The sequence below is a fragment of the Herpailurus yagouaroundi genome, unplaced genomic scaffold, assembly GCF_014898765.1.
Source record: "Herpailurus yagouaroundi ecotype Mexico unplaced genomic scaffold, PumYag 28, whole genome shotgun sequence".
Classification (NCBI taxonomy): domain Eukaryota; kingdom Metazoa; phylum Chordata; class Mammalia; order Carnivora; family Felidae; genus Herpailurus; species Herpailurus yagouaroundi.
Window position 1 is genome coordinate 130954910 of NW_024412376.1, and position 25161 is coordinate 130980070.

Consider the following 25161-nt stretch of genomic DNA (forward strand, 5'->3'; position numbering starts at 1 on the left):
ATTTTGACCAATCTACTACCTCAGCCCCTTAGTAAGCTCCCAAACACCTGTTTTCCTTATTCTGTAAATTCCTGACAATTTTATTGTGTTTGTCTAAAATGTATAAAAACTGCCTGACTTGGTCATTTCTTTGGGTCCCAATTTCTGTGCATGGGTAATAAAACTTTTATTTTTCCTCCTGTTATTCTTTGTCACAAAAATTGAATTTTTAAGCCAGCTAGCTGAAAGACTGTGAAGGGTAGAGGAAGAATTCTGCCCTACAGTGTCCTACAGCTTATTCCTATTGAGCCACTCCAAGGCTTCCCAAGGTATACGCTTCGCTTTTCTGCAACATGTAAGAAACTTAACTTTGATGAGCTTATTGATAAAAGGCTCTTAGCTGTGCGTGCACAGTAAACATTCAATAGCTTAGAGATGAATTCATATTGCCATTATAAGCGACAACTTAAGTAATGCTTATGTATGAGCACTGCAGCCCTACATACTAAGTTTCATAAACCCAAAGAATCTACCTCAATTCAACCTCTGAGAGTTGATAAAAAGAATAGCGGCAAGGTGATGGCCCAGGAACCGGAGAGTCCCAAGTAGGATGGGGCTCCTGCCTCACGGAATTCGTCAGGACCTCAGCACAGCTCATCCCTAGAGAACTAGAGGCACGCGCATGCGCAGCACCCTCAAGCTGCGCTGCCGTTCCTTCAGCGCCTTGGGTTACATCCGGGTCTTTGGGCTTCGCGCTACTCTAGCCGGCTGGGGTCGCTCAGGGTTGCTGGGTGTTGGTTGTTTCCGCTGTTCCAACGTCGGAAGTGCGGGTGGGTGGGCAGACAGGTGAGTCGGGGCGGGGGGGGGGGGGGGGGCGGGGGGGCGCGGTGCTCCCACGCGTGGAATTTGTGCCGAGACGGGGACGCGCGGCCCGGCTGCTTGGGGTCCCGGGAGCGTTGTGGCGGGGCGGAGGGTGGGCCGAGGCTGTTGGTGCACTCCGAAATTGGGCCTCCGGGAGGGGCTTCCTATCTTTGTTTCTCTGGCGGCTTTCTCCTGACACTTGTTAAAAATCAGTAACAGCCATCCTCATTTGTATTCCTTATAGTTTGCGGACAGATAGGGCCCAGCAGCCATGCAGTTGAGGTGGGTTTGCAGCCCTGGCCTTCCGGGCAGGGACCGCAGCCTTCTCCGCTGCTTCTCCCCCATCAGGGATGCGGCTTCCGCGTCCTGCACTTCAGCGACCTTTTCAGGTCAGGTTGTAGGAAACAAGCACAGAGCAGGGATTTTGTAAATTTAGATGCTAGTGTAGATTCTAGACTAACTGCAGCCTAAGTCGTGTGGAAGTTCCCATCCAGCTCTGAAGTTCTGAGATTTGTATTCAGCTGCCCAGTCTCCAAGTTAATGCACGTTCAGAATGAATCAGCACCAGAGAAAAATGAGGGAATGGAGGGGGGTGCCTTGTCATTTTTTGCGTGTTATCTGGATTTGATGTCGGAGAATTGCCCAGAGCCACAGCAGTTTGGATTGATGAGGATTGTCAAAAACTGGCAAAAACACATTTTTTAATCTGCATTAATGTGGCAAAAACATTCTGATTTCCTCTGCTTGGGAGGTTTTATTTGAGACTTTTGTAATGAACTCGGAGCTGTCTGAGGAGTTTAAAACAAACAAAACTTTCCTGTACCCGATCTAAGAGACTTAAGAACTTCTTTTAATGAGGTCGATTCCTGTGGTGTTTTTTTTTTTTTGAAATTTAGCCTGATTTTAATAATCGACCTGTGAGATTTCTAAAAGTGCAGATTCCCTTGATCTCATTTCACATCTGTTGAAACACTGTGTCCAGGGAGAGGAGCCTGGGAAATCTAGATCTTTAAGGAGCATCCTAAGTGATTCTTACATAGCACATCTGGAGCATGGATCTTTCCGTCAGAAAAACCCTCTACCATTAATAGCTTTATAACTTAAGCAATAAATTTCTGAGTTGCAGTTTTCTGTATCTGAGAAAAGAGGATGATAATTTCTATCTCAGAGACTATTCAGTGATCCAAGCCCTTTAATAATAGGGCCCATATCTAAATCATTTTTGTGACTACAGAACTTGGTGGTTGGCATTTAATAGGCCCTCACAAGTATGTTGAACTGAGAAAAAGAGATCGTATTCCCAGAAGACAGAAAACACTTGGAAAGCTCTAATGCCCTCCCTCCGTACCTTACAGTTTTTTTTTTCCTTTTTATGAATAATGAATATGCTGAATATTATTAGAAGTAAGTGCATCTCTTGATGGTCATACTTGTTAGAAGTAAGTATACCTCTTTATGGCCAGAAAATATTTCTGATTCTTGGTGTAACTTTGAAATTGTTTCTAGCATTAGATCATTAATGAATTTAAATACAGGCAGAGTCCATTTGTTGAAGTGAATTTATGACTTACTATGTACATTATTGTCTGTAAATGCTATTTGTCTTTTGTTACTGTGCCAGAATTCTATACCATAGTGATCATAATTTGTTGTTACTATTCCAGAATTCTGAATTATTTTGTTCTCAAGAATTTCATTCAGATTTCATATATTCACTGTATATGAATTGTATATTCATATGAATTGTATTTTCATATGAATTGTATATTGTATATTACCTACTATTCCCATTAATTTCAGGAATTTGATTTATTATCGTATGGAAAGTGTATGGGAACTCAGGATTGCTGAAGCCATTTGTAAAAGGATTGGTGTGGGTGACAGATCCGTTTAAATATGAAACTAAGAATTAAATTCTGGAAACTATGGTTATAGAACACAGTGTAAATATTACAAATCTTGTCAATGTAAAAATAATACATTTTACAGAAATCGGGTTGTGAGGAAGTTTAAGAGTACAATTTTCATATCTCTCATGGTAGTAGGTCAGTCTACATTGTCTGAAGTGGAATCATAGTTTTTAAATGACTTCGATCTTTAATATTTGTGCAGTATTTTGTCTTAACCTTAGAGTACTCTCTAAGGAACTAAAATTGCTTTTTTGTTTTTAAGGAACTAAAATTGCTTTTTTGTTTTTAAGGAACTAAAATTGCTTTTTATGAAGAATTTTTTTTCTTCAGAGATCAGCAGTTTTAGTTCACTTTTTCTTTTGTTTAAATTCAGAAAGAATGAAATGTTATGCTTTTTATTAAAAATGGCATGTGTATTATGATCTCATTATTAAAAATTATTTCTATACATTCTATTTATATGTGTGCATTAAATAGGCATCTGGAATGTTATATGCGTAATGATAATAGTTTTTTATTTCTGAGTTAGGATTTGGGTTGATTTTTTTCTTCCTCTTGTACCTTTTTATATTGAAAGAAATTTTTAAGAAGCGCAGGCATAATTTTTATAAAAACATTTAACACAGAGATGTTTGGTTATTATGGTATTTACAGAGAAAGTTCTGGATTTTAGTAAGTAACCTAAAGGTTGCTGAGTAATCATTATTAACATTAACTTGCCTTTAAAAAACGAGAACTGCTTTGTTTGCCTTTAGGTTTGTTTCATGTTGCTTTATATAATATCTGTCAGGACAGTGTACTATGCTATCTTACAAAGACTAAAATTTGCCTTGATATGAATTCTTTGTCATTTAGTAACTATGTGACCTCAGTTACATTGTGTGAGCCCTTCTTCTCATCTAAAACTGGGTGTTGTAAATATTTACTTTAGAAGATTGTTGTATGCATTTAAATTACCTAGCCCACTGCCCAGAACCAATGTCTGTTCAAAAGAGAGCAGCTGTTATTGCTATTTTAAAAGTACATTTTGTGTATATATATATATATATATATATATATATATATGCATGTGTTTCTTAAGTAATGTTCTTAAAGTCATTAGTATATTACATTTCTGTTTGAATATCTGCAAATTACTTAAAGTGTTCTACAATGGAATTTTCTCAGGTTAGAACTACTTGTCCTGGAAACTGTTCATCACCATAATGAGGCTCGTAATTCTTGATAACTATGACTTGGCTAGTGAATGGGCAGCCAAATACATCTGTAATCGCATCATTCAGTTCAAACCTGGACAGGACAGATATTTTACACTGGGTTTACCAACAGGTAATACACCATTTTTTCCATTTTAGATACTGAAGGTCATGGGATTGAAGGGTTTCCTTTAGTAAAATATGTTTCCCCTTTATTTCTTGCCATATCACTGATTGAACATGTTAGTGTATACAGCCAGAAATGTGTATATCTATCTAGTATCTATGTTTCATTATTGTTTCTTGTATGAAAATTATATATCACTTACCACTCTAAAATGCAAAAGGAAATTTCTTGTATTAAAATTATACGTCACTTGCATCTCCAAAATGCAAAAGGAAATATCCTAACTTAAGTGATGGTCATAGTATTTTTTGTACCTTTTTCTAGTAGTCTTTTGTTTTTAGGGATTTTTTTTTTTTTAATTCTCAAGTTAGTTAACATACGTACGTACATGTAGTCATGGCTTCAGGTAGTGATTGATCTCTTAAATATGACACCCAGTACTCATCCTGAAGAGTGTCCTCCTTAATGCCCGTTACCCATCAACCCTCAGTTCTCTGTTTTCAAGGGTCTCTTATGGTTTGCTTCCCTCTCTGTTTTTATCTTATTTTCCCTTCCGTTCCCCTATGTTCATCTCTGAAGTTTCTCAAATTTCACATATGAGTGAAAACATATGAGTCTTTCTCTGACCGACTTATTTCATTTAGCATAATACCCTCCTGACCCAGTCACATTGTTGCATGTGGCAAGATTTCATTTGTTTTCATCGCCAAGTAGTATTCCATTCATCAGTTGATGGATATTTGTCCATCAGTGTATCCATTCATCAGTTGATGGATATTTGGGCTCTTTCCATAATTTGGCTGTAGTTGATAGCACCGCTCTAAACATGGAGGAGTATATACCCCTTCAAGTCAGCATTTTTGTATCCTTTGGATAAATTCCTAGTAGTGCAATTGCTGGGTCTTAGGGTAGTTCTAGTTTTAATTTTTTAAGGAACCTCTACACTATTTTCCACCGTGGTTGCACCAGTTTGCGTTCCCACCAACAACAGTGCGAGAGGGTTCCCCTTTCTGCACTTCCTTGCCAACATCTGTTGTTTCCTGCGTTATTAATTTTAGACATTCTGACAGGTATGAAATGATTTCTCACTGTGGTTTTGATTTGTATTTCCCTGATGATAAGTAATGTTGAGCATCTTTTCATGTGTCTGTTTGCCATCTGGATGTCTTTAGCAAAGTGTCAACTCATGTCTTCTGCCCATTTCTTGACTGGATTATTTGGTTTTTTGGGTGTTGAGTTTGGTAAGTTCTTTATAGATTTTGGATACTAATCCTTTATACGATATGTCATTTGCAAATGTCTTCTCCCTCTCTGTCAGTTGCCTTTTGGTTTTGCTGATTGTTTCCTTTGTTGTGCAGAAGCTTTTTGTCTTAATGAGGTCCCAGTAGTTCATTTTTGCTTGTATTCCCCTTGCGTCTGGAGACATGTCTAGTAAGAAGTTGCTGTGGCCGATGTTGAATGAGGTTTTTGCCTGTTTTCTCCTCTAGGAGTTTGATGGTTTCCTGTCTCACAGGTCTATCATCCATTTTGATTTATTTTTGTATATGGTGTAAGAAAGTGGTCCAGCTTCATTCTTCTGCATGTCACTGTCCAGTTCTCCCAGCACCTTTTGCTAAAGACACTGTTTTTTTCCATTGGATACTCTTTCCTGCTTTGTCAAAGATTAGTTGGCCGTATATTTGTGGGTCCATTTCTGGTCTCTCTATTCTATTCCATTTATCTGTGTCTGTGTTTGTGCCAGCACCATACTGTCTTAATGATTACCGCTTTGTAATACAGGTTAAAGTCTGGGATTGTGATGCTTCCTGCTTTGGTTTTCTTTTTCAAAATTACTTTGGCTATTCAGGGTCTTTTGTAGTTCCATACAAATTTTAGGATTGTTTGTTGTAGCTCTGTGAAGAATGCTGTTTTTACTTTGATAGGGATTGCATTGAATGTGTAGATTGCTTTGGGTAGTTTTGACATTTTAACAATATTCTTGTGATCCAAGAGCATGGAATGTTTTTCCATTTCTTTGTGTCCTTTTCACTTTCTTTTATAAGCTTTCTATAGTTTTCAATGTACAGATCTTTTACCACTTTGGTTAGGTTTATTCCTAGGTATTGTATGGTTTTTGAGGGATATTGCTTTTCCTATTCATATAATTAGTAGAATTAGTCTTTTCAATAATCATTAAGAGGTACCAAAAGTATGTACTATTGTCTCTTCATTTCATCTTCTCTGCCTCATATACTCTTACTGTCTTATTAGCCCTTTACTATTTCTGTGTGTATTTTCTTTTTTTTATAGAAGTATTAAGAGTGAAAAATTGAAGACTGATATGTTTTCATGACAATAAACATTAAGTATTAATTTCATGTTTTATTGTATTTAGTTCACTATTAAGGTTTTTCTTAAAAATTAACCAAGTAGTGTTATTAATCTCATGATCTCACTTAATTTGATATTGTTGACTTCCACAGCAAAGGGTATTGGACCTGGAATCAGAGCTGCTACTTTCTTGGTGACTGCAAGGCATATATTCCTCACCCCTGATCTTTGGTTTCCTTACCTTTAAGAAAGATGAGGCTATTAATAGCTGATAATGCTGTTTGAGGCACAGATAAGGTGGTGCTCGTTCCACTCCTTTGTGTACTTTAATACTATGTGAATTTAAGGTTCCCATAAGTGTGTCTTATTTAAAACAGTATTTTTTTCCTTCTGCTCCTTCCCCCATATGTGCTAACTACATAAAAGCTACAATCATAATTTTTTCCATTTGTATAATTTTCATGAAAGGTATTGTTTAGCTCATTCATTTGTTATTTTGCTTTTTGTCTTTGGTCCAGGCAAAGGAGGGTTTGTAAAAATTGTACACACCAGACTGGCCCCCTCAGCACCCACATTTTTGATACACGAGCCCCAGTGGTTGAATATGGCCTCTGTATCTGTTTGCTTACTGCAAACCAGGGCTACACTCAGGCTAGTTGCTTTGATTATTCTGTTTTAAATACGATGTATAACTAAACAGTAATTTTAGCTTGGGGGCAGGAAATCTTCAAAGTCATAAATGCAAGCAGTCCTAAACATGCTTTTGTGTGTTTAGATCTACAACTTTTGCTTTAGTTTTAGATAGTCTAACTGCCTAGTAGTGCACTTGCCAAGGAGTATTTTGGAAAACCTTTGTGGATGTTTTTCACTTTCCTCCTTCATTGACCATTGTCAGTGTTAATCATGCTCTCTTCTCCTCCTTGCTTTTGAAGTTTGAATATACATTTCTTTTTTTCCTTTTTTTTTTTTTAAAGAGAGGGTATGAGTGGGGTGGGGGCAGAGAGAGACTAGAGAGAGAGAATCCAAAGCAGGCTCTGCATTGTTAGAATAGACACTGATGCAGGGCTCAAACTCACAAACCATGAGATCGTGACCCGAGCTGAAGTCAGACGCTTGACCAGCTGAGCCACCCGGGCAGCCCTGAGTATACATTTCTGTAATTGCAGACAGCAGTATTGTAATTCTCCCTCCACAAAGCACAGTTTCTGGGGAATATCTACTTGGTATTTATTGATGTGATCTTAACAAGCTTCACATGTAAGGGCCTGCATGCTTCCTGCCTCTCAAACTTATTCCCTGATTCTCTTACTCTGAATCATGATAGGATAATTAGACTGCTTATAGTTCAAAGAATAGACCTGAACTTGCTGGCTTTACTTTCACTCATGTTGCTAGTATATTAAGTAATGAAAACTATGTGAGCCTTGGAACCAGACAGAATCTCTTGAACCTCTGGCTTCACTGCCATGTGATATTTGGCAAATTCCTTAATCTTTTTGACCCAATTCTTCAGTCCTCAAAATGGGAAAGATCATGCCAATTTCCCAAGGTTGTGTGATTTACATGAGCTGATGTGTAAAAATACCAGTATAGCTAAGGGGTGTTTGGGTGGCTTAGTCAGTTAAACGTTCAACTTAGGCTCAAGTCATGATCTCATGGTTAGTGAGTTTGAGCCCCGCGTCAGGCTCTGTGCTGACAGCTCAGAACCTGGAGCTTGCTTCAGATTCTGTATCTTTCTCTCTCTCTGCCCTTCTCCCACTTATGCTCTGTGCCCCTCTCTCAAAAAATGAATAAACACTAAAAGAAAATTAAAAAAAAAATACTAGTATAGCTATCATAAGGTAAGCATACAAATGTTATCTCTCAACCTCCTCCCTCTTTTTTCTGTTCTCAATTACAACTCAACCCTATCTTTGACTATTGGAATTCTACCCCTTCTTCAAGACTGATGAAATGTCATCTTGTTTAATCCTTCCTCTAACAAACAAAACTGTAATCTTTTCTTCTTTGATTTACAGCAGTTCTGCAAACTTCTTATAGGTTATTTACAACATTTTTATTTGTTATGGTTATTGTATTTGCCTAATCTTATCTTGTGAGTTTTTTTTAGGATAGAAACAGTTTTTTAATCTTTGTTTTATCTGAATCATAGTATACACTTGAAAATAATTATGTTAGTAAATTTTGCAAAGTGGGCACTAAAATGAAGTTTCTTTAACCAGTTCACTACCATATGTTTCATTATTTTTTTCTTCAGCCACTTTGATTAAAAACTAGAAAGTGAATGTGTTATTTTTTGTCATCACCATTGGGATTTTTTTTTTTTTTTTAGTTTTTTTTAACGTTTATTTATTATTGAGAGACAGAGACAGAGAGTGAGCAGGGGAGGAGCAGAGAGAGAGGGAGACACAGAATCTGAAGCAGGTTCCAGGCTCTGAGCTCTCAGCACAGAGCCCAACACAGTACTCGAACTCACAAACCACGACGAGATCATGACCTGAGCCGAAGTCGGAGGCTTAACTGACTGAGCCACCCAGGCGCTTCTCTTTTTTTTTTTTTTTTTTATTGAAAAACTTTTTAATGTTTGTTTATTTTTGAGAGAGAGGAAGAGTTGAGTGAGAGAGGGACAGAGAGAGAGAGGGAGACACAGAATCCGAAGCAGGCTCCAGGCTCTGAGCTGTCAGCACAGAGCCCCAGGTGGGGCTCAAACGGAAAACCCTGAGATCATGACCTAAACAGAAGTCGGACACTCAACCGACTGAACCATCCAGGTGCCCTGACTTCTTACTTTTTTTATTCATATATTCTTAAATTAAGGAAGGAATCCTATAATTATTCTCCTGACACCGAAACAAACACAGATTTGTTTATGCTTCTAGAAAGGAAGAAAAAAAAGCAATTTATCCATCTGTTAGATAAGTTTTATATTAGAGGGCCATAGTTCTTAGAGATGGAATTATAAAATTTGACCATTAAATTATTAATTAGAGTTGAAAACAGTATGTTTTCTTTAGTTTTAAGAAATTCTTTTAGACTTCTGTTCTCTGAACCTATACAATGTATTATTTGCAGCCACTTGTATTATTCTTTCATCTCAAGTGAAAGGCAGTCTTTTTACTACTCTAGAATTCGCTTTGTATTTTTTTTTTGTTATAGACTGATTACTTCTGTCATATTCTGTCTGCCACTTTAGCAGAAATTTTGTGTGCATGCTGGTTTTTGTTTTGTTTTTTGTATAATTTGTTTTATGATGATGAATAGATTAGGAATTAATCAATACTCCAGCTAGGATTGGGAGGGCCAGGTCACTTGTTAAGGATGCAGTCAATCTACCCTTCCAGTTTGTAGTTAAAATGAAAAAATACAGCAATTTTAAAAACAGAGGCTGTCTTCAAGTGGCTTAATTTATTTTTCTTTATTGTCCATGTCATGTAGCACTATCAAACTGATTTCAATTTTATAAAACCTGTAAAAGAATCACATTTATAAAACAATAAAATCAAGACTCAGATGAAGTATCCAAAGCCAAGATCCCATTTCCCAGAAGTCATTTTACTTTATACATTTTAGCTAATACATGCTGAAGATAACACAAAATAAGACACAGAACCTCCAGTTAAAATCATAAAGGCTAAAGTTCCTCAATGAGTCCTTGCCAAGTTCTGAGTCTATTTTGAAAGTGGAGGCAATACTTAAATTTAGCTCTGGTTTCCCTTTTGATTTCATTAAATGGTCAACTTGACCTATTTATATATCATTCATGCTACAAATCCTTCTCTAAAAAAGCTTTTTCTCAAAAGGTGGGGTGTTTATTTTTCTTTTAATTCACATATGCTTCCTAGAAGTTTCTAATCTTGGAGTATCTATTATTTCCAAATATTCAACAACTCTAGAATCATTTTCCAAACTATAATTTCTTTTGACAGATTTCTAGTTTTCTTTAGCAAATTCTACTTTACTAAGCCTTAAGGTACTTTGCAAATGTGTGTATAATTCAAAAAATATTTGTTAATTGAATATGTATTTAAATGAATAATGGTTTCCCTAGTAGATTAGAAATAGAGAATATCATTAACAGAATAAAGTTAATATAAATATTTTAAAAATATATTTTTCATGTTAAGTTAGAAAATGGAATCTTTATCTGTTTTAGGGAGTACACCATTAGGATGTTATAAAAAACTAATAGAATATCACAAGAATGGAGACCTTTCTTTTAAATATGTGAAGACCTTTAACATGGATGAATATGTAGGTAAGCTGTGTTTGAATATATTATTTGAATATGTTAAATAAAAAGAATATAGTTTGAGAATTAATACATTATTTGAATTTATGTTTTGAATGTAATATGACTATTTCTAGAAGATAACGTACTGCCTTTTGGTGCGGTTGGGGGTTTATATTAAAAACATCTATATTTTGGGGGGAGGCGCCTGGGTGGCCCATTTGGTTAAGCATCCAGCTTCGGCTTGGGTCATGATCTCACGGTTCGTGAGTATGAGCCTGAAGTCAGGCTCTGTGCTGACAGCTCAGAGCCTGGAACCTGCTTCTGATTCTGTGTCTCCCTCTCTCTCCGCCCCTCCCTTGCTTGTGCTCAGTCAGTCTCTCTCTCAAAAATAAATAAAAACATTAAAAAAATCTATTTTTGTGATGCCAGCATGATATAGCAGAAGGAATATGGGACTAGAAATCAGAAGATCTATATTCATCTTGGGCTCTGCCACTCATCAGCCATGCAGCTTTGAGCCAGTCCCTTCACAGTTCTTACTCTTTTTTTTTTCTTTTTCATATTTTATTATTTATTTATGAGAGAGAGTACAAGCAGGGGAGGTACAGAGAGAGGGGGACAGAGGATCCAAAGCGGACTCCGTGCTGACAGCAAAGATCCCAGTGCAGGGGATCTCTGAAACTCATGAGAAACTCATGAACCATGAGATCATGACCTGAGCTGAAGTCAGATGCTTAACCCACTGAGCCACCCAGGGTTGCCTCCCCCCGCCCCTCTTTGTTTTTTCCTTAAGGCAGAGTTAAAACTGGTTTTGTGGAGATGGATTGAGTACCATGTATGTAAAAGTAATTAGTAAAATAAAGATTTTTCAGATATAAATGTATTTATATTTATGGCTGTGAAGATTTTATGATTCATTGTTAACTTGCTTAACAGGGAACACAAGAATACATTTTTAATGGTAGCCCAAGTGATAGTCAAAGAACTGTTAGGATTCAGTATACTTTGCATGCATGCAGGAAGAATAGATTAGAAACATAGACCAACATTTCAAAGGTATGGCAGATTAATTTCTGTGGAGCTTAACACAAATCAGTTCCATTGGTAAAATTTTCTGTGTTTGAGAAGTGAAGTACGGTGATTAAATGCATGTGAACTAGACTTCTGTGTTTGAATTCCAGCCTCTCTGTGAGCTGTGTGACCTTGGGAAAGTTTACTTAATTTTTCTGTGCTTTTGATGTTCATCTATAAAATAGGAATGATATCAGTATTTCCATAGATGTTGTACAAATTATTTGAACTCATACATACATGTAAGGTGGTTAATACAATGTCTGGAATATAATGAGCATATATTCCACATAAAAATGCCTTTAAATTGAATATGGTTATAGAAAAGTTATATATTTTAAATAGCATCTGTGGCTTAATCAGAAAAGCAAACTTTGGATTTATTCCTAGAAATACTTACATTTTTATATATTAACTTTTAATTTAGGACTTCCCAGAAATCATCCTGAAAGCTACCATTCTTATATGTGGAATAACTTTTTTAAGCATATTGATATAGATCCAAATAATGCTCATATCCTTGATGGGAATGCTGCAGATTTACAAGCAGAATGTGATGCTTTTGAAAAAAAAATAAAAGAAGCTGGAGGAATTGACCTTTTTGTTGGAGGTATGTAAAACATTTTGTCATTACTCTTACCTTTGTGTGATGCGGGGAACACCTGTAACTGTCTATAATATCCGTACTGATTTTTATTTTTTATTTTCATCAACAGTAATCCTAAGGTTCTAAGTTAGAATTGTTTAAATTATGTCTTGAGAAATAAGTCCCAGTGCCTGCTAAACTTTTCTATTATCTGTTTAGAATTCACAATTAATCACATCTTACAAAATGCATGCTGTTTCTTTAACTAAGTACTATTCTTACCTTTTACAATTTCTTTACAATTCCAGCCCAGCTTTCTTACCAAATTACAGGGTTGAGTCTCTAAAAGTTTGCATGTGGAACAGATAGATTTTAGCATTTCTGTACTGATCACTTAAGTGGCTTCATCTCACTTAAAAAGTCAGTTAAGAATGATATAAGACTTTATCATCACCCTTTAGTTAATATGAACTAAGCTGTATAATTATCTTTATAAACTCCAAATAAATAAATGTTTAATTGACTAAACTCCACTTAAAATATGTATATATGTATGTATACATATATGTGTATGTACATATATACACACACAAACATACATATATAATATATACACATGCGCATGCGTGCACATGTGTGTGCATGACGTACCATTGAAAATAGGAGGAATGTTTTTTCTTTAATGTTTTTTATTTTGAGAGAGAGAAAGTGTGCCCACTCGCGTGCATGCGAGTAGGGAGGGAGAGGGGCAGAGAGAGGGTGAGCGAGAATTCTAAGTGGTGGAGCCTGATGTGGGCCTGGATCTCATGACTGCAAGATAATGACCTGAGCCAAGCCAATATCAAGTGTTGGACGCTCAGCCACCTGAGCCACCTAGGTGCTCCAGAAGTGTCTTTCTTTGTAATGACAACATGGTTTTCTGTAATTATTATGAAGCCTCTGGGACAGCTAATTAATTACCATAAGAATAACATCAACTAAACTGGAGCTAAAATTGATTTGTGCCAAAGTTTTTATTATGCAATTAAACATGCCAAAGCTCTAAGCTAACATTAAGTTCTCTGGATAGATCTTATATTTAATTTACTAGAAGATTGCTTAAAAGTACATGAATTAGATCTTTAGTAGAGCTGTACATTGACGTTAATTTATGGTTGAGGTGGCCAAGTATGGTTGAGGTGGTTGATTGCCCTTGGGGAAAATTTGGGTATTACAGTCAGGCATAAATTTGCATTCTGTTTTGGCCACTTATTATCTATATGACTTTGAGAAATTTATTGAAGTTCAGTATAATTAAGTCATTTGTAAAACAGGAATTAATATTAACCATTCCAAAACTTGTGAGAACTATGTTATAACATGTAAAACGTCTTGCATAGTGGTTGGTACATCAGACTTCTCTTTCTGAACTGTAGATGCTGAAATAATTGTTCTGTAGTTTATTGAATTTCCTGCTTTTTTACTGGGTTACTTCTAAGCGTATTGAGTGAGATTGAAATTTTCTCTTTGAGGAAATTTTTATCTCCACATAGCAGAGCCGGTATCATTTACTTTCTTTTATAGATGGGATGGTTGTTCTCTGAGCAAGAATCCAAGCTAGGCTGTTTTGCTTTTCAAAATTGAAAGTTATCTATGTTTTAATAAAATTTGCTAATATTTCAGTATTCCTGGAAAGCATTTGCATTCCAGTTTTGTCCATATGGCTTAATTCTGAGATAATTACCATTTGTACTTGTCAGTATCAAGACTAAGGCAGTTTGTATTGGGGAATGTTGAAGGAATGCATTACCCATGCATTCTTCATATTTTCTAAACTACATACCAAAATCAAGTAGAATTACTATAATGTATACCTAATTACTGTAATATAATTATACATAATGTGTCTATATTTTAGTTATATCAAGACATATTTGCACTCATTTACCGTCATACAAAAAGGCATGGTAGTTATTAGAGGTTCATTATTAAACATGGCTTAATGAAAAATATCTTGTTTACTTTTTCATTTGAGTATCTTTTTTCCTGTTAATTTATTTGCCTTACATAAGGATCCATGTGACAAATCCCTTGGGGATTCAATGCTAGGAAATAGAATTTACTGGGGTTGGGGGGAGAACATAAGAACTAAACTCCATTTTCTTTTTCTGTCCGCTTCTCAGAAAGCATTTATAACTTAAAGTGATGTGTAAGGTTGAATGTCCCTTGTCAAAGATTTTTATTTTTTTCGGTTTATTTATTTATTTTGAGAGAGAGAGAGAGTGGGGGAGGGGCAGAGTGAGAGGGAGAGAGAATCCCAGGCAGGCTCTGTGCTGTCAGCTCAGAGTCCGACGTGGGGCTCAATCCCACGGCCCATGAGATCATGACCTGAGCTGAAACCAGGAGCGGATGCTTAACTGACTGAGCCACCCAGGTGCTCGTATCAAAGATTTCTAGTAGGACTTTCTTCTTTCCCCATAGCTTTAAGTCATTTCTCATTTCTTTTTAGATTTTGGTATATTACCTTACTATAAGTCACCTTAGTTTTCCATTTGGAACAGATAGAGTATAAATTATAGTTATTTATGTTTATGACTGACTCTTACTTCTAGAAAGAACCTGTTTTTTAAACAATTTTTGTTCTTAAGCTTCCTGTAGTCATTCTCCCCTGACATATATATATATATATATATGTATATAAAAAGATGATTTCCTTCCTCTTACATTAACATCTTCACTGTAGTCATGTCATGGTCCATTCAAAGGACATAATTACTCTGTGTATACAGGGAGGAGGGTTAGCTTATTGCATTTTCTTTGAACTTTTTCCTATTTGGGGGTACCCTATTATTGGATGTATACTCATGAAAGAATCTCATTTGATTCTTTGCTTTTGTTGATCTAGGTTTGTTATTGGATTTTCAAGATGAGGCTTGGTATCTGGGTCTTATCACTTACCCTTCTTTTGTTCCAGGGTTTGTTGGTTAATAAAAACACTAAGAACTGAGCCAAATGGGATCAAAATAACAGCCTTAATAAAGGTAAAGTTGGATTAGAGATTTCAGGTTGGGCTTGAGGCCAAAATGGGTTTTCCTATTCCTTACACCTGAATTTGAAATAGTAGGATAAGAAGAGCTTAAGACTGTCAACACATCATTTCTTACTCCTGGTAAATAGAATAGGAATTCCCTTTCCTCAGTAGAAAGGAAAAAAGGAAAATGTATAATCTCTGAAGTTCTCATTCTTTCTGTGACGACAGATTTGTTAAGAGAAAGAGCAAAGTGTGTCGTGCAATCCCTTACCTACCCCCAGCAATAAAATATACAAATATGAAATTTTATAAATAAACTAAGGTATTACTAACTTTAAAATTATTTTAAGGTACTGTTTTTAAAAAAATAAAAATAAGACAGTGGGGAAAACTTTAACCTTCTTCTTTGGTTACATGATTAGATTCTTTGGTTTGAAAGTAACTGTGACTTATTTTGGGACCAAAAGTGAATTAGTTGGAATGATTCTAGGCTAACTCACAGAATTTGGAGATGGGTTGAAACAACCAAGTCTTTGGAAGAACAAGAATGAAGGAGCCTGAGATCTCCAAAGTAGGAACTCATGGACCCTCTCCTGCAGTGCTATCATCAAATACCTCAGCTCTAGATACCTTTTTTCTTTTCTGCATCCTTGCTCAATTTTCAGAATTTCCTGAGAGAAATTCTGATTGTTTCAGCTGGGGACAAGTATTTATCACTAGACCACAATCATCCTCCCTCAGAGAGATACAGAGTAGATTAAGGTCCCCTCAATTGTGAGGGAAGCAGAGCAGTGTAGGAGGAGGAGGGAGAAAGTATACTGAGCATACCAAAGAATAGCAACCATCTGTTCATCTCTTCAGCCATTATTCATTGAGGGCCTCCTATGTGTCCTGTATTGTTCTAAGAGGTAAGGATACAGTAATTAAGTAAGTAAGTAAGGTTAGAGAGAGAGAGTCCTTACTCCAGTGAAATTTACATTCTACCCCACAGAACTTTAGGGACATAGGAAAGGCATGTAATCTAGATCCTGAGGTTTTAGAGATATTTCATAAAGGTGCTAATGTATTAGGTTGACTTAAATACTGGAATTTGCCATGGTTGTTACATTTCATGATTATTTTAAAGAAAGTTTTGTAAAGCTTTATGAAACATTCTGAACACTTTTAAAATATATCAGGAAGCTCAATTTCTGATAGTTACTCTTGGTTAGTAAGGGGCTGTATTGACACTACTGATAATTTCAGCTGTACTGTACACTTTTGTATGACCCACATCACCACTGACAACACTGGTGTTGATCCTTGAGGACTTCCTATTTTTTCTGGAACTTTTATTTTCATGGTTCTATCCTTTCTTCTTTATACATAAATAGAAAAATGTAAATATTTGCACCGATGTACACTTAAGAGGAGAAACAGAACAATTTTACCAATCTAGAGAGAAATTCATATTTTTAATTTAAAAATTTTATTAACAAGCAGATATACACTAATGGAAAAAGTCCATACATATTAACCACATGTGGGTCAGACTTTAGGTCACCACATTAAAAATTTCTAGAATGTAGTGCTTTGGTAGCTTATATCTGCTCCCTTAGATTTCATTTCTTCCATCAAAACCAGGTTATTTGTTGTCATTTTTTGCTTTGTTGTAACCTGGGAGAAATTGGTTAGACTTGTAGGTTAAGAGGTTAAGAGTCAGTAAAATACACATATCTATCATTAAAGTTAATATGAAGAATATAAATGTAACATATTTTGACTCAGAACGTATGAGTTTATTTTTTCATTGAGGTTGTCAGAAATCTATTAGAGTACCCATGTGTAAAACTTGATTTATTCATGCTATAGAGATTCTTCATTTTACAAAAAGATTCATTTCCAATTTCATTCAAATAAGGAATGTCATGTTCCCATCTATTATTTAGAGGCGATCCTAGAATATTAGAACTGTCAGTATGTCTGTTTAAAGCAGTGTTTTCAAGTTGTAGTTGTCACCCATTATTAAGTCATGAAATCAATATAGTCATTCACATTTAGCATTTCCCTTTTGTGTGTTTCGCTAATGAAATAGAATTAAATAGAATGGCTCCTAGCAGGGGTAAGTATTGTTTCATGCGTTCTTGTTTTTAATTACTTTGGTTTGTGTTTATGTGTTTACATGTGTACTACTAGATTGCAGTGTCAAATATATTTCTAGTCAAAAAAGTCTGAAGCAAACTACTGCCCAGTATTATCCGTTCTAGACATTTTTGTAAGTGAGGAAACTGCTACAGGGAGGTCGAGTAGTTAATTGCCCCATCTAGACTAGAACCAAGCCAAGTTAAAGTATTAAACACCACTGTGTTAGGCATCAGAAGATTTAGATTTCAGTTTTGTCTCAGTATTTACTAAATTGTTATCTTGAATAAGTCATGTATTACCCTTGAATGCCAGAGTTTCTTTGTTTATTTTTGAGAGAGTGCAAGCGGGAGAAGCTTGCACTCAAAACAAAGCGTTGAGCTCAAAAACAGGTGGGGAGATGAGGCGAATAGATAGGCCTAATAAGACTATCTTAAAGATTTTTAAATATGTGTTGTTGAGATGCAAAAAATGCTTTATAAACTGTGAAGTGTTATGCTGATATAAGGTAATACTTAATTTTACTGCTATTACAATCGTTCTTGCTCAGTGCTAAGCATGTGGAAAACATTGAAATACTTGTTGAATCAAATACAGGAACAAATATTTTCATGCAGCATTAGATATCCGGCTATCAAATAAAACAAGGTGAGCGTGTTTATGACTTTGCTCTTTAAAACAACTTGAACTTTGGGAAACCTTATTTACTTTATGTGTATATGTGTATGTATACTTCTTTTAAAAGGAATTGGTCCAGATGGCCATATCGCTTTCAATGAGCCAGGATCCAGTTTAGTGTCAAGGACAAGATTAAAGACTCTAGCGATGGACACCATTTTGGCAAATGCTAAATATTTTGATGGAGATTTATCGAAGGTGCCAACTATGGCTCTAACAGTTGGCGTGGGGACAGTGATGGATGCAAGAGAAGTAAGAATTAAATATTCTTTGATGTCTATAGATTTTGGAGGAAATACAGCACCAAATTAGTGATATTTTGGTTACATCCTATTCACAATGTAAATTGTTACCTAGCTTTCAGTAGCTTCTGTAAGTCTCATTGCAGTGTTTAAAATTTAACTAAATTAAGTTTTTGTAGCTTATGTAAACTAAGAATTAGGTACCATCCCTTTTGGAGTACTGCTTCATGTGCCTATTCCTTGCGTTACAGTTTGAGTTTCTAAAATTATACTGATCAAATGGTCTGTTTCTAAGTGAAATAATCTGGTGAAAGGACTATGAGGCTAGTTACAGCCCTAGGCTGTAGGTAATTTTGGAGGCTTGGGATAATTCAGTGTAAAGTACATCTTGACTGTAGGAGGATAGCCAGTTAGTTTCCAACAGAAAAAGAACCCGTCTAAGGCTGGATCTGTTCTAAATTTGGTATACTTAAAAAGACAAGAACTCTGCACAGAACTTCCCTCCTTTTTAATTTTTTTGTAAAGAACCATCATGTTTTTTAAAGTTTATTTATTTATTTTGAGAGAGAGAATCCTAAGCAGCCTCTGTACTGTCTACACAGAGCCTGACATGGGCTTGCACCCACAAACTGCAAGATCATGACCTGAGCCAAAATCAAGAGTCAGACACTTAACCAACTGAGCCACCAGGCGCCCCCTAATTTTTTTAATTTTTAATTGGGCTTTCATTTCCTTCCCTGAGAATAAGAGAAAAAATTATAGTCAGCTCATGATTCTAAGTGGCTACATTATATGGAAATTCCTTTCTTTTGTGGCAACAAGATGGGATAGGTTTTGAGTAAAGTGTACAGAAAAGTTATGATGAGTAAGTAAATGATCTTAATGTAAATATGTCTAGACTTTAATGTACACCTAGCAACTGTCATTCAAAATGTAGTTTTTCATGTGGAAGTTATCACTTCCACTATATGAAGAAAGGCCTTTCAAGGATTGAAATTTTATAAGTTGAAAAAAGATTTTAGAGCAATTGTATTTCTAAAATATGGAAGTTATACAAATAGATTTCTTCCATTTAATCAGATTAAAGTTATAACGTACTTACATTAATTCTTAGAATGACCAGAGGGTTGTTCAAGTATTGATTTTCTTTTGGTCAGTTTTTCCAACAAGATTTTATGATGCCACTCACTCACCTCACAATTTTCACTCCTAGCATGATTATAAATCATTATGGCAGAACTATTGTAGGACTCTTATTTTCCCAGGGGACTTAGTACTTTGATTTTTATAGCATTCTTTTGAAATAAATATCATGTCATAGTACTTAATGATTTTCTTATGTTTAATTTTAAGGAGCTTAATGTACAGATTTTCATTTGCCAGTGGTATTAGCTGTGATGTAAGCTGCTCTTCAATTTCAGTTTCATTAAGAACAAATACATTTAAGGAGTGCCTGACTGGCTTGGTCAGTAGAGCATGCGACTCTAGCCTCAGGGTTGTGAGTGCAAGCCCCACGTTGGGTGTAGAGATTACTTAAAAATAAAATATTTTAAAAAATAACACTTAAGGGCGCCTGGGTGGCTCAATCGGTTAAGCGTCCGAGTTCGGCTCGGGTCACGATCTCACAGTTTGTGAGTTAGAGCTCTGTGTCAGGCTCTGTGCTGACAGCTCAGAGCCTGGAGCCTGCTTCTAATTCTGTGTCTCCTTCTCTCTGCCCATCTCCCTCTTTGTGCTCTTTCTCTGTCTCTCAAAAGTAAATAAATAAATAAATAAATAAATGTTAAAAAAAATTTTTTTTAAATTAAAAAATACACTTAATAGAACTTTGAATCAGTGTATGGGGCAGATGCTACTGTTAAATGGAAAATACATTTGAATAGGAAAGTAAATTCCTAAGTGGTTAATTAGTTCATCACTAAGCAGTGTCATTTTGGCAACTTGGTTAATGAAGACCTCTGTACACACCCTGGAGGTGACACCCTGGAAGTTATTACAGGTTTCTTTAAGATTGGGAATTGTCAACTAGATAAGGAACCACACCCGTCACTACTTTATCACTCTTTCCTTGGCTTGAGGCCTTCACACTAATGGTGTGTGTGAAATGCTCTACTTTTCTGGACCTTGCTTAGGTGAAATGGCACCTTACAGTTTTCAACATTCAGAAACCCCTTTCTTAACCATAATCCTCATAATCAGAGTTACTTTTTTCTATTTTCTCTCAGACCATTTTTCTTTTCCTTTATTTGCACTTTTCACAATTTCTGATTGTTCTTGTATGTTTACTGGTTTAATATCTTTTTTCTTACTAACTTACAATCCTGTGAGTTTATAGGTCATATATATCTAGTACCTTACAATGCCTGCAATATAATAAGTATTTAATAACTTTGGGGAATAGTTTTAATGCATTATTATGTTCATGATTCATGTTAGACAAGGTTAGTTCTATCCACAGCTTGGTTATTTACTTGAACCATCAGATCTGATTTTTATTGACTTTTGGCTCTATGTCAAAAGCTAAATCTGCCTTCAAAGGATTCAAATTTGTTTTTACTGAGGTATATTTAAAGATATTGTCATATGTTCTAAAGGTAATTTCAAAAGAAAAGATAAATTTTTTTCACCGTTGTAACATTTATATTTGTTATATATTATTGTAATGCTTTAGATATTTATTCTTAAGATGACATAAGAAAAACTAATAAAACTTAAAAATCTGCTTTTGATTTTGTTGCTTTACTGGAAATCACTGACATCACCAATGATTTCTTCATTGCTAAAACTGGCATCTTCTCTGCAGTTCTGGTCCAACTGGGTGTCTTTTCATCATCTACGAACGTTGACCATTCCTTCCATCATAAAACTCTAGCATTCTTCTTTCTTTCTGAGCATTCCTTCTCAGTCTGCTTCCCAGGCTGTTCTTCCTTCATCTGCGTCTTGAATATTGTTGTTCCCTAGGGTTTCATCCTGGAACTGTATATCCACTCTGCATGCTTTAGAGCATGACTTTTTTTTTTTTTTTAAATAAGTCAACAGCAGTAACTTTTTGTAACATTCTTTCTGTAGTTTTATTACTATTCCAAAAAGATAAAGTACTCTCAGTACAGTAATAATAATACATATCTTTATCTTAACTTTCTGAAGGTTCAAGTTTCATATTTCCAACTTCTAGCTGACATCGAGATGTTTAAAGACTCCTTGTATACTTACACTGTCCAAAATTTAAATTTATCTTTCTACCAAATTTGCCTTTCTCTTCTGAATATTCCCTCTCTTGGTGAATAACAGCACTCACCATGAAGATTATCTGAGCTTGAAACATGGGTCATTCTCAGCATCTTCTCTACATCTAATGAGTCACCAAATTCCAAGTATTTAATAAACTACTTAAAGGTAAATAAGGATCCTGCCCTCCCTCTATCACCACTGCCTATTAAGCCTATATCAGTTTTTTCAAGAATTATTGCAAACCCATTTTAAATCATGGCGATATCCATTCTTTATCACGTTCTATGTGTTACAGTCTGAATTATTTTTTTCAAAACCATAGTTCAGTTTATTACTTACCTATGTAATTAAGAGTCTCTGATGCCCTATTATTCTATCAAAAAATGAAGCCTAGCCTCTCTGCCATAACAAGATTCTGTATTATCAGATCTCCACCAGTGTTCAAGCATTTCCTTTCATTTTCCTATACTCCAGCCTTACCAAATTTCTAGCTTTTTACTGACCACCCCATAACTGTCTGACATGCCCCCTGTGTGGAGCTTTCCTGCTTATCTTTAAAGACTTGGTTTCAGATAGGAGCTACTCTAAAGCTTTTTCATGTGAGAAATACTTTCCTTGAGAATACTGGAGTGCGTAGAGTAAAACTAATCACATATCACCATCAAATTACATTCCGAGAGCAACATTTTTTTCATTTCTTCTAGATATATCTTCTTAATTCTCAGTTAAAGGTTATGTATGTCTTAGGCTTGCACACACACTAATGAGTAATTCTTCATCCCACACCGGACTTTCAGCAGCTTCCTTTCATTTCACTCTTTTCATAATACTGTGTATTTACCCTTACTCATTGGTAAATGTTTGTCTTTGTTTTTTCACAGTATACATTCAACATAGAAATTTGTTGCCACTTCTCCCATTACTATTTTACATTATTTGCTTCAGTAATGACAGTTAGCTCATATTGTCTAATTGGCAGACCTTTTAACAGTTTCCTTATTTCTCAAGAGACAATCTAATGTAGTTAAGGATACAGACCCTGGAATAAGACTTGTTTATATCTTAGTCTTACAGGAATATTGGGCAAGTTACAGAATATCTGTGCTTCTATTTCATTTTCTGTAAAATGTGAATAAGAACAGTATCTCATGCTGTTGTTTTGAGGAGATAAATGAGGTAATTCAAGGAAAGTGCTAAGTTCAGTGTTTGAACTTTGTAACCACCAAATCATATTTTGACGGTGTCTTAAAATAAAACTTGAGAAAGTATCCTTTATGCCGTAATCACTAGATTTAAGAAAGCATGAAAGAAACTTGGTAGAGACTTCTCAGGTGTTAGTCTAAGGACTTCTGCCAGATTGCTTAATAATCACTTAGGGGACCCTGGTTCCTGGGTCCTAACTCCAAACATTATAAATTGAAAGACAGGATGAAACAAAGAACCTGTATTTTTTTTTTTAATGCCTCTATAACACATATATTACTCTTAAGAAACAAAACACTGGTTAATAATATCCAGCAGGGAAAACTAATTAACAAATCTGTTAATCTGTGTTATGCTTACCTTATTATATCAAATACAGTTTTTTAAAAAAACAAAGCTTTTATGTGATGATGCTATAATGAATTTTCCACTAGCCTAGATCTTTATACTTAAGAACAAGAAATCTCAATAAGAACATTTGTAGAAATTCATACATATCTCTCAGTTCATGGGCTCTAATAGTAATGAGTATGTATAGCTTCAAAATGAAAAGTATTAAATCTTGATAAAATAAGTATAGTATCTGTTTCATTAATCTTTAATTTCTTCCTAGTTTAGAAGTGTGGTTTTAAAATAGGCAAAGCAGAATTTTTATGATGTTACAATATTTTTGAATTAAAACCACCTTAATATTCATTTTTTAGTTAACCATTACAATGAAAAAAAATCATGTTTGAAAGATTACATATATTGTTTAGATTAACTTATAAAATAGAATTGATTTAGTGCTAAAAATGGTAGGGATTTATTCTGATGCATAGCCACTTTGATTTGCACATGTTCTTTGAATTATAGGTTGTAGGAATTGGGGACCAAGAGCTTGGATTTTCTATAGTTCATAAGGGTATTCTCAGTCATGTGTACTTGAAGGGCAGTTCTTGCATTTAAGTAGATCCCTAATCCTTTTTTTAAATCTAGTTTTTGTTTCAAGACAACTTTAGATAGCACATGTTCAATGAAATAGTCTTTAGGCTTCTTTCTCTTACTTTCAAAGTAATATCTACTGTATTGCTTGTCTGGACTAGAGCAATTGGTATATCATTCTTGGTTATATAAATTCTTTGCTGACTTGTAATTCTGCTTTTGCAAAACAGCCCTTTTCTTTCTTCTTCATTCTCCCAGGGCTCTTCTGCACGTCAGTATTTAATATATTAATAACTATATGCATTATGGTATATTCAGTAATACTCATTATAGAGATACTATTTTACTTTCATAAACCAGAAGAGAGATACAGTTTATGCTTTCCTTTTATCTTGAACAGAAATAAAACTCTTGAACTGTGAAGAAATATGTAGCTATTTATTTTTGTTTTGCCTTCAGAAGAATATTGGTGCTAGCATCTTTGTTTCTTTAAAAAAAAAAGCTTTTTCGTCATTTGAAACATGTTTTAAGAATTAATATGTAATGGTCATGATTTTCCAGGTAATGATCCTCATAACAGGTGCACACAAGGCATTTGCTCTCTACAAAGCAATAGAAGAAGGAGTAAATCACATGTGGACTGTTTCCGCTTTCCAGCAGCATCCCCGAACTATTTTTGTGTGTGATGAAGATGCTACTTTAGAATTAAGAGTTAAAACTGTGAAATACTTTAAAGGTGAGCATTGAAATTTCAGAAGCAGATTGTGAGAACGTTCCATTATAGATGACAGTTAAAACTTAATGAGACTATGGAGTTACATCCTGCACTGTGCCTACTGAAAACTGGCTTTTTACCAACACACTAGCCAGTTTTTTTTTTTTTTTTTAAGGAAAATAGAAAAGTCTCACTGCAGATGATAGTTGCTTTCAGAATATTTTCCTATTTTTTTCATGAAGAGAATCTCTTCAATCTGTATTTTCAGTGAACAATATTTTTCTTGAATCCAAATTTAATAAAATACTTACTTTCATAATTGTATATGCAAAATTAACCCAAAAGGAAATGTATATATGTTCTGATTTTTCCATTGTTTCCCTGTTCCATCTCCCTCGCCAAGCTATGTTTAAAATAGAACCTAATCAGCAGATAGGTTGGGTCACCCACTATCTCATCTAATCTTCACAAATTCAAATTATTCCCATGTAGTTATAATGGTTCTGCGTCAACAGTATGGAATAAACTCTGCAAGTAAGCAGGGTTTGACTGCCCAGACTTCTGCATGTAGATTTTCCTTTTGACTCTTCCTGCAGTCTAGTTCAGTAATTCTTAAACCTTGCTGTACCAGGTTTTATATATGAAACCACAAGTGCTTGATGTAATGGGTGATTTAACAGGTTTTCAAGGACTATACTGTTCAGAACCCGTTCTCTGCTTAAGAGTGAATTCCACATATACACATAAAAAGCTGTATAAATAGGTGCTC

At 35.2% G+C, this 25161-nt stretch overlaps 1 protein-coding gene across 2 annotated transcripts in view; it reads left to right on the plus strand.

Annotated features, from left to right (window-relative positions):
- Window positions 1-696: 696 nt before the first annotated feature.
- The window catches only part of GNPDA2 (glucosamine-6-phosphate deaminase 2), a 30171-nt gene continuing 5706 nt past the window's right edge, over window positions 697-25161 (plus strand). Inside the window, exons 1-6 of one of the 2 annotated variants that reach the window (XM_040484614.1) lie at window positions 697-825; window positions 3918-4079; window positions 10537-10638; window positions 12113-12295; window positions 18148-18332; window positions 24239-24413. In XM_040484614.1, the coding sequence (XP_040340548.1) occupies window positions 3956-4079; window positions 10537-10638; window positions 12113-12295; window positions 18148-18332; window positions 24239-24413 (769 nt within the window). In that variant the 5' untranslated portion in view covers window positions 697-825; window positions 3918-3955. The remainder of the gene's footprint in view (window positions 826-3917; window positions 4080-10536; window positions 10639-12112; window positions 12296-18147; window positions 18333-24238; window positions 24414-25161) is intronic. The other variant, XM_040484620.1, reaches the window with a different exon arrangement.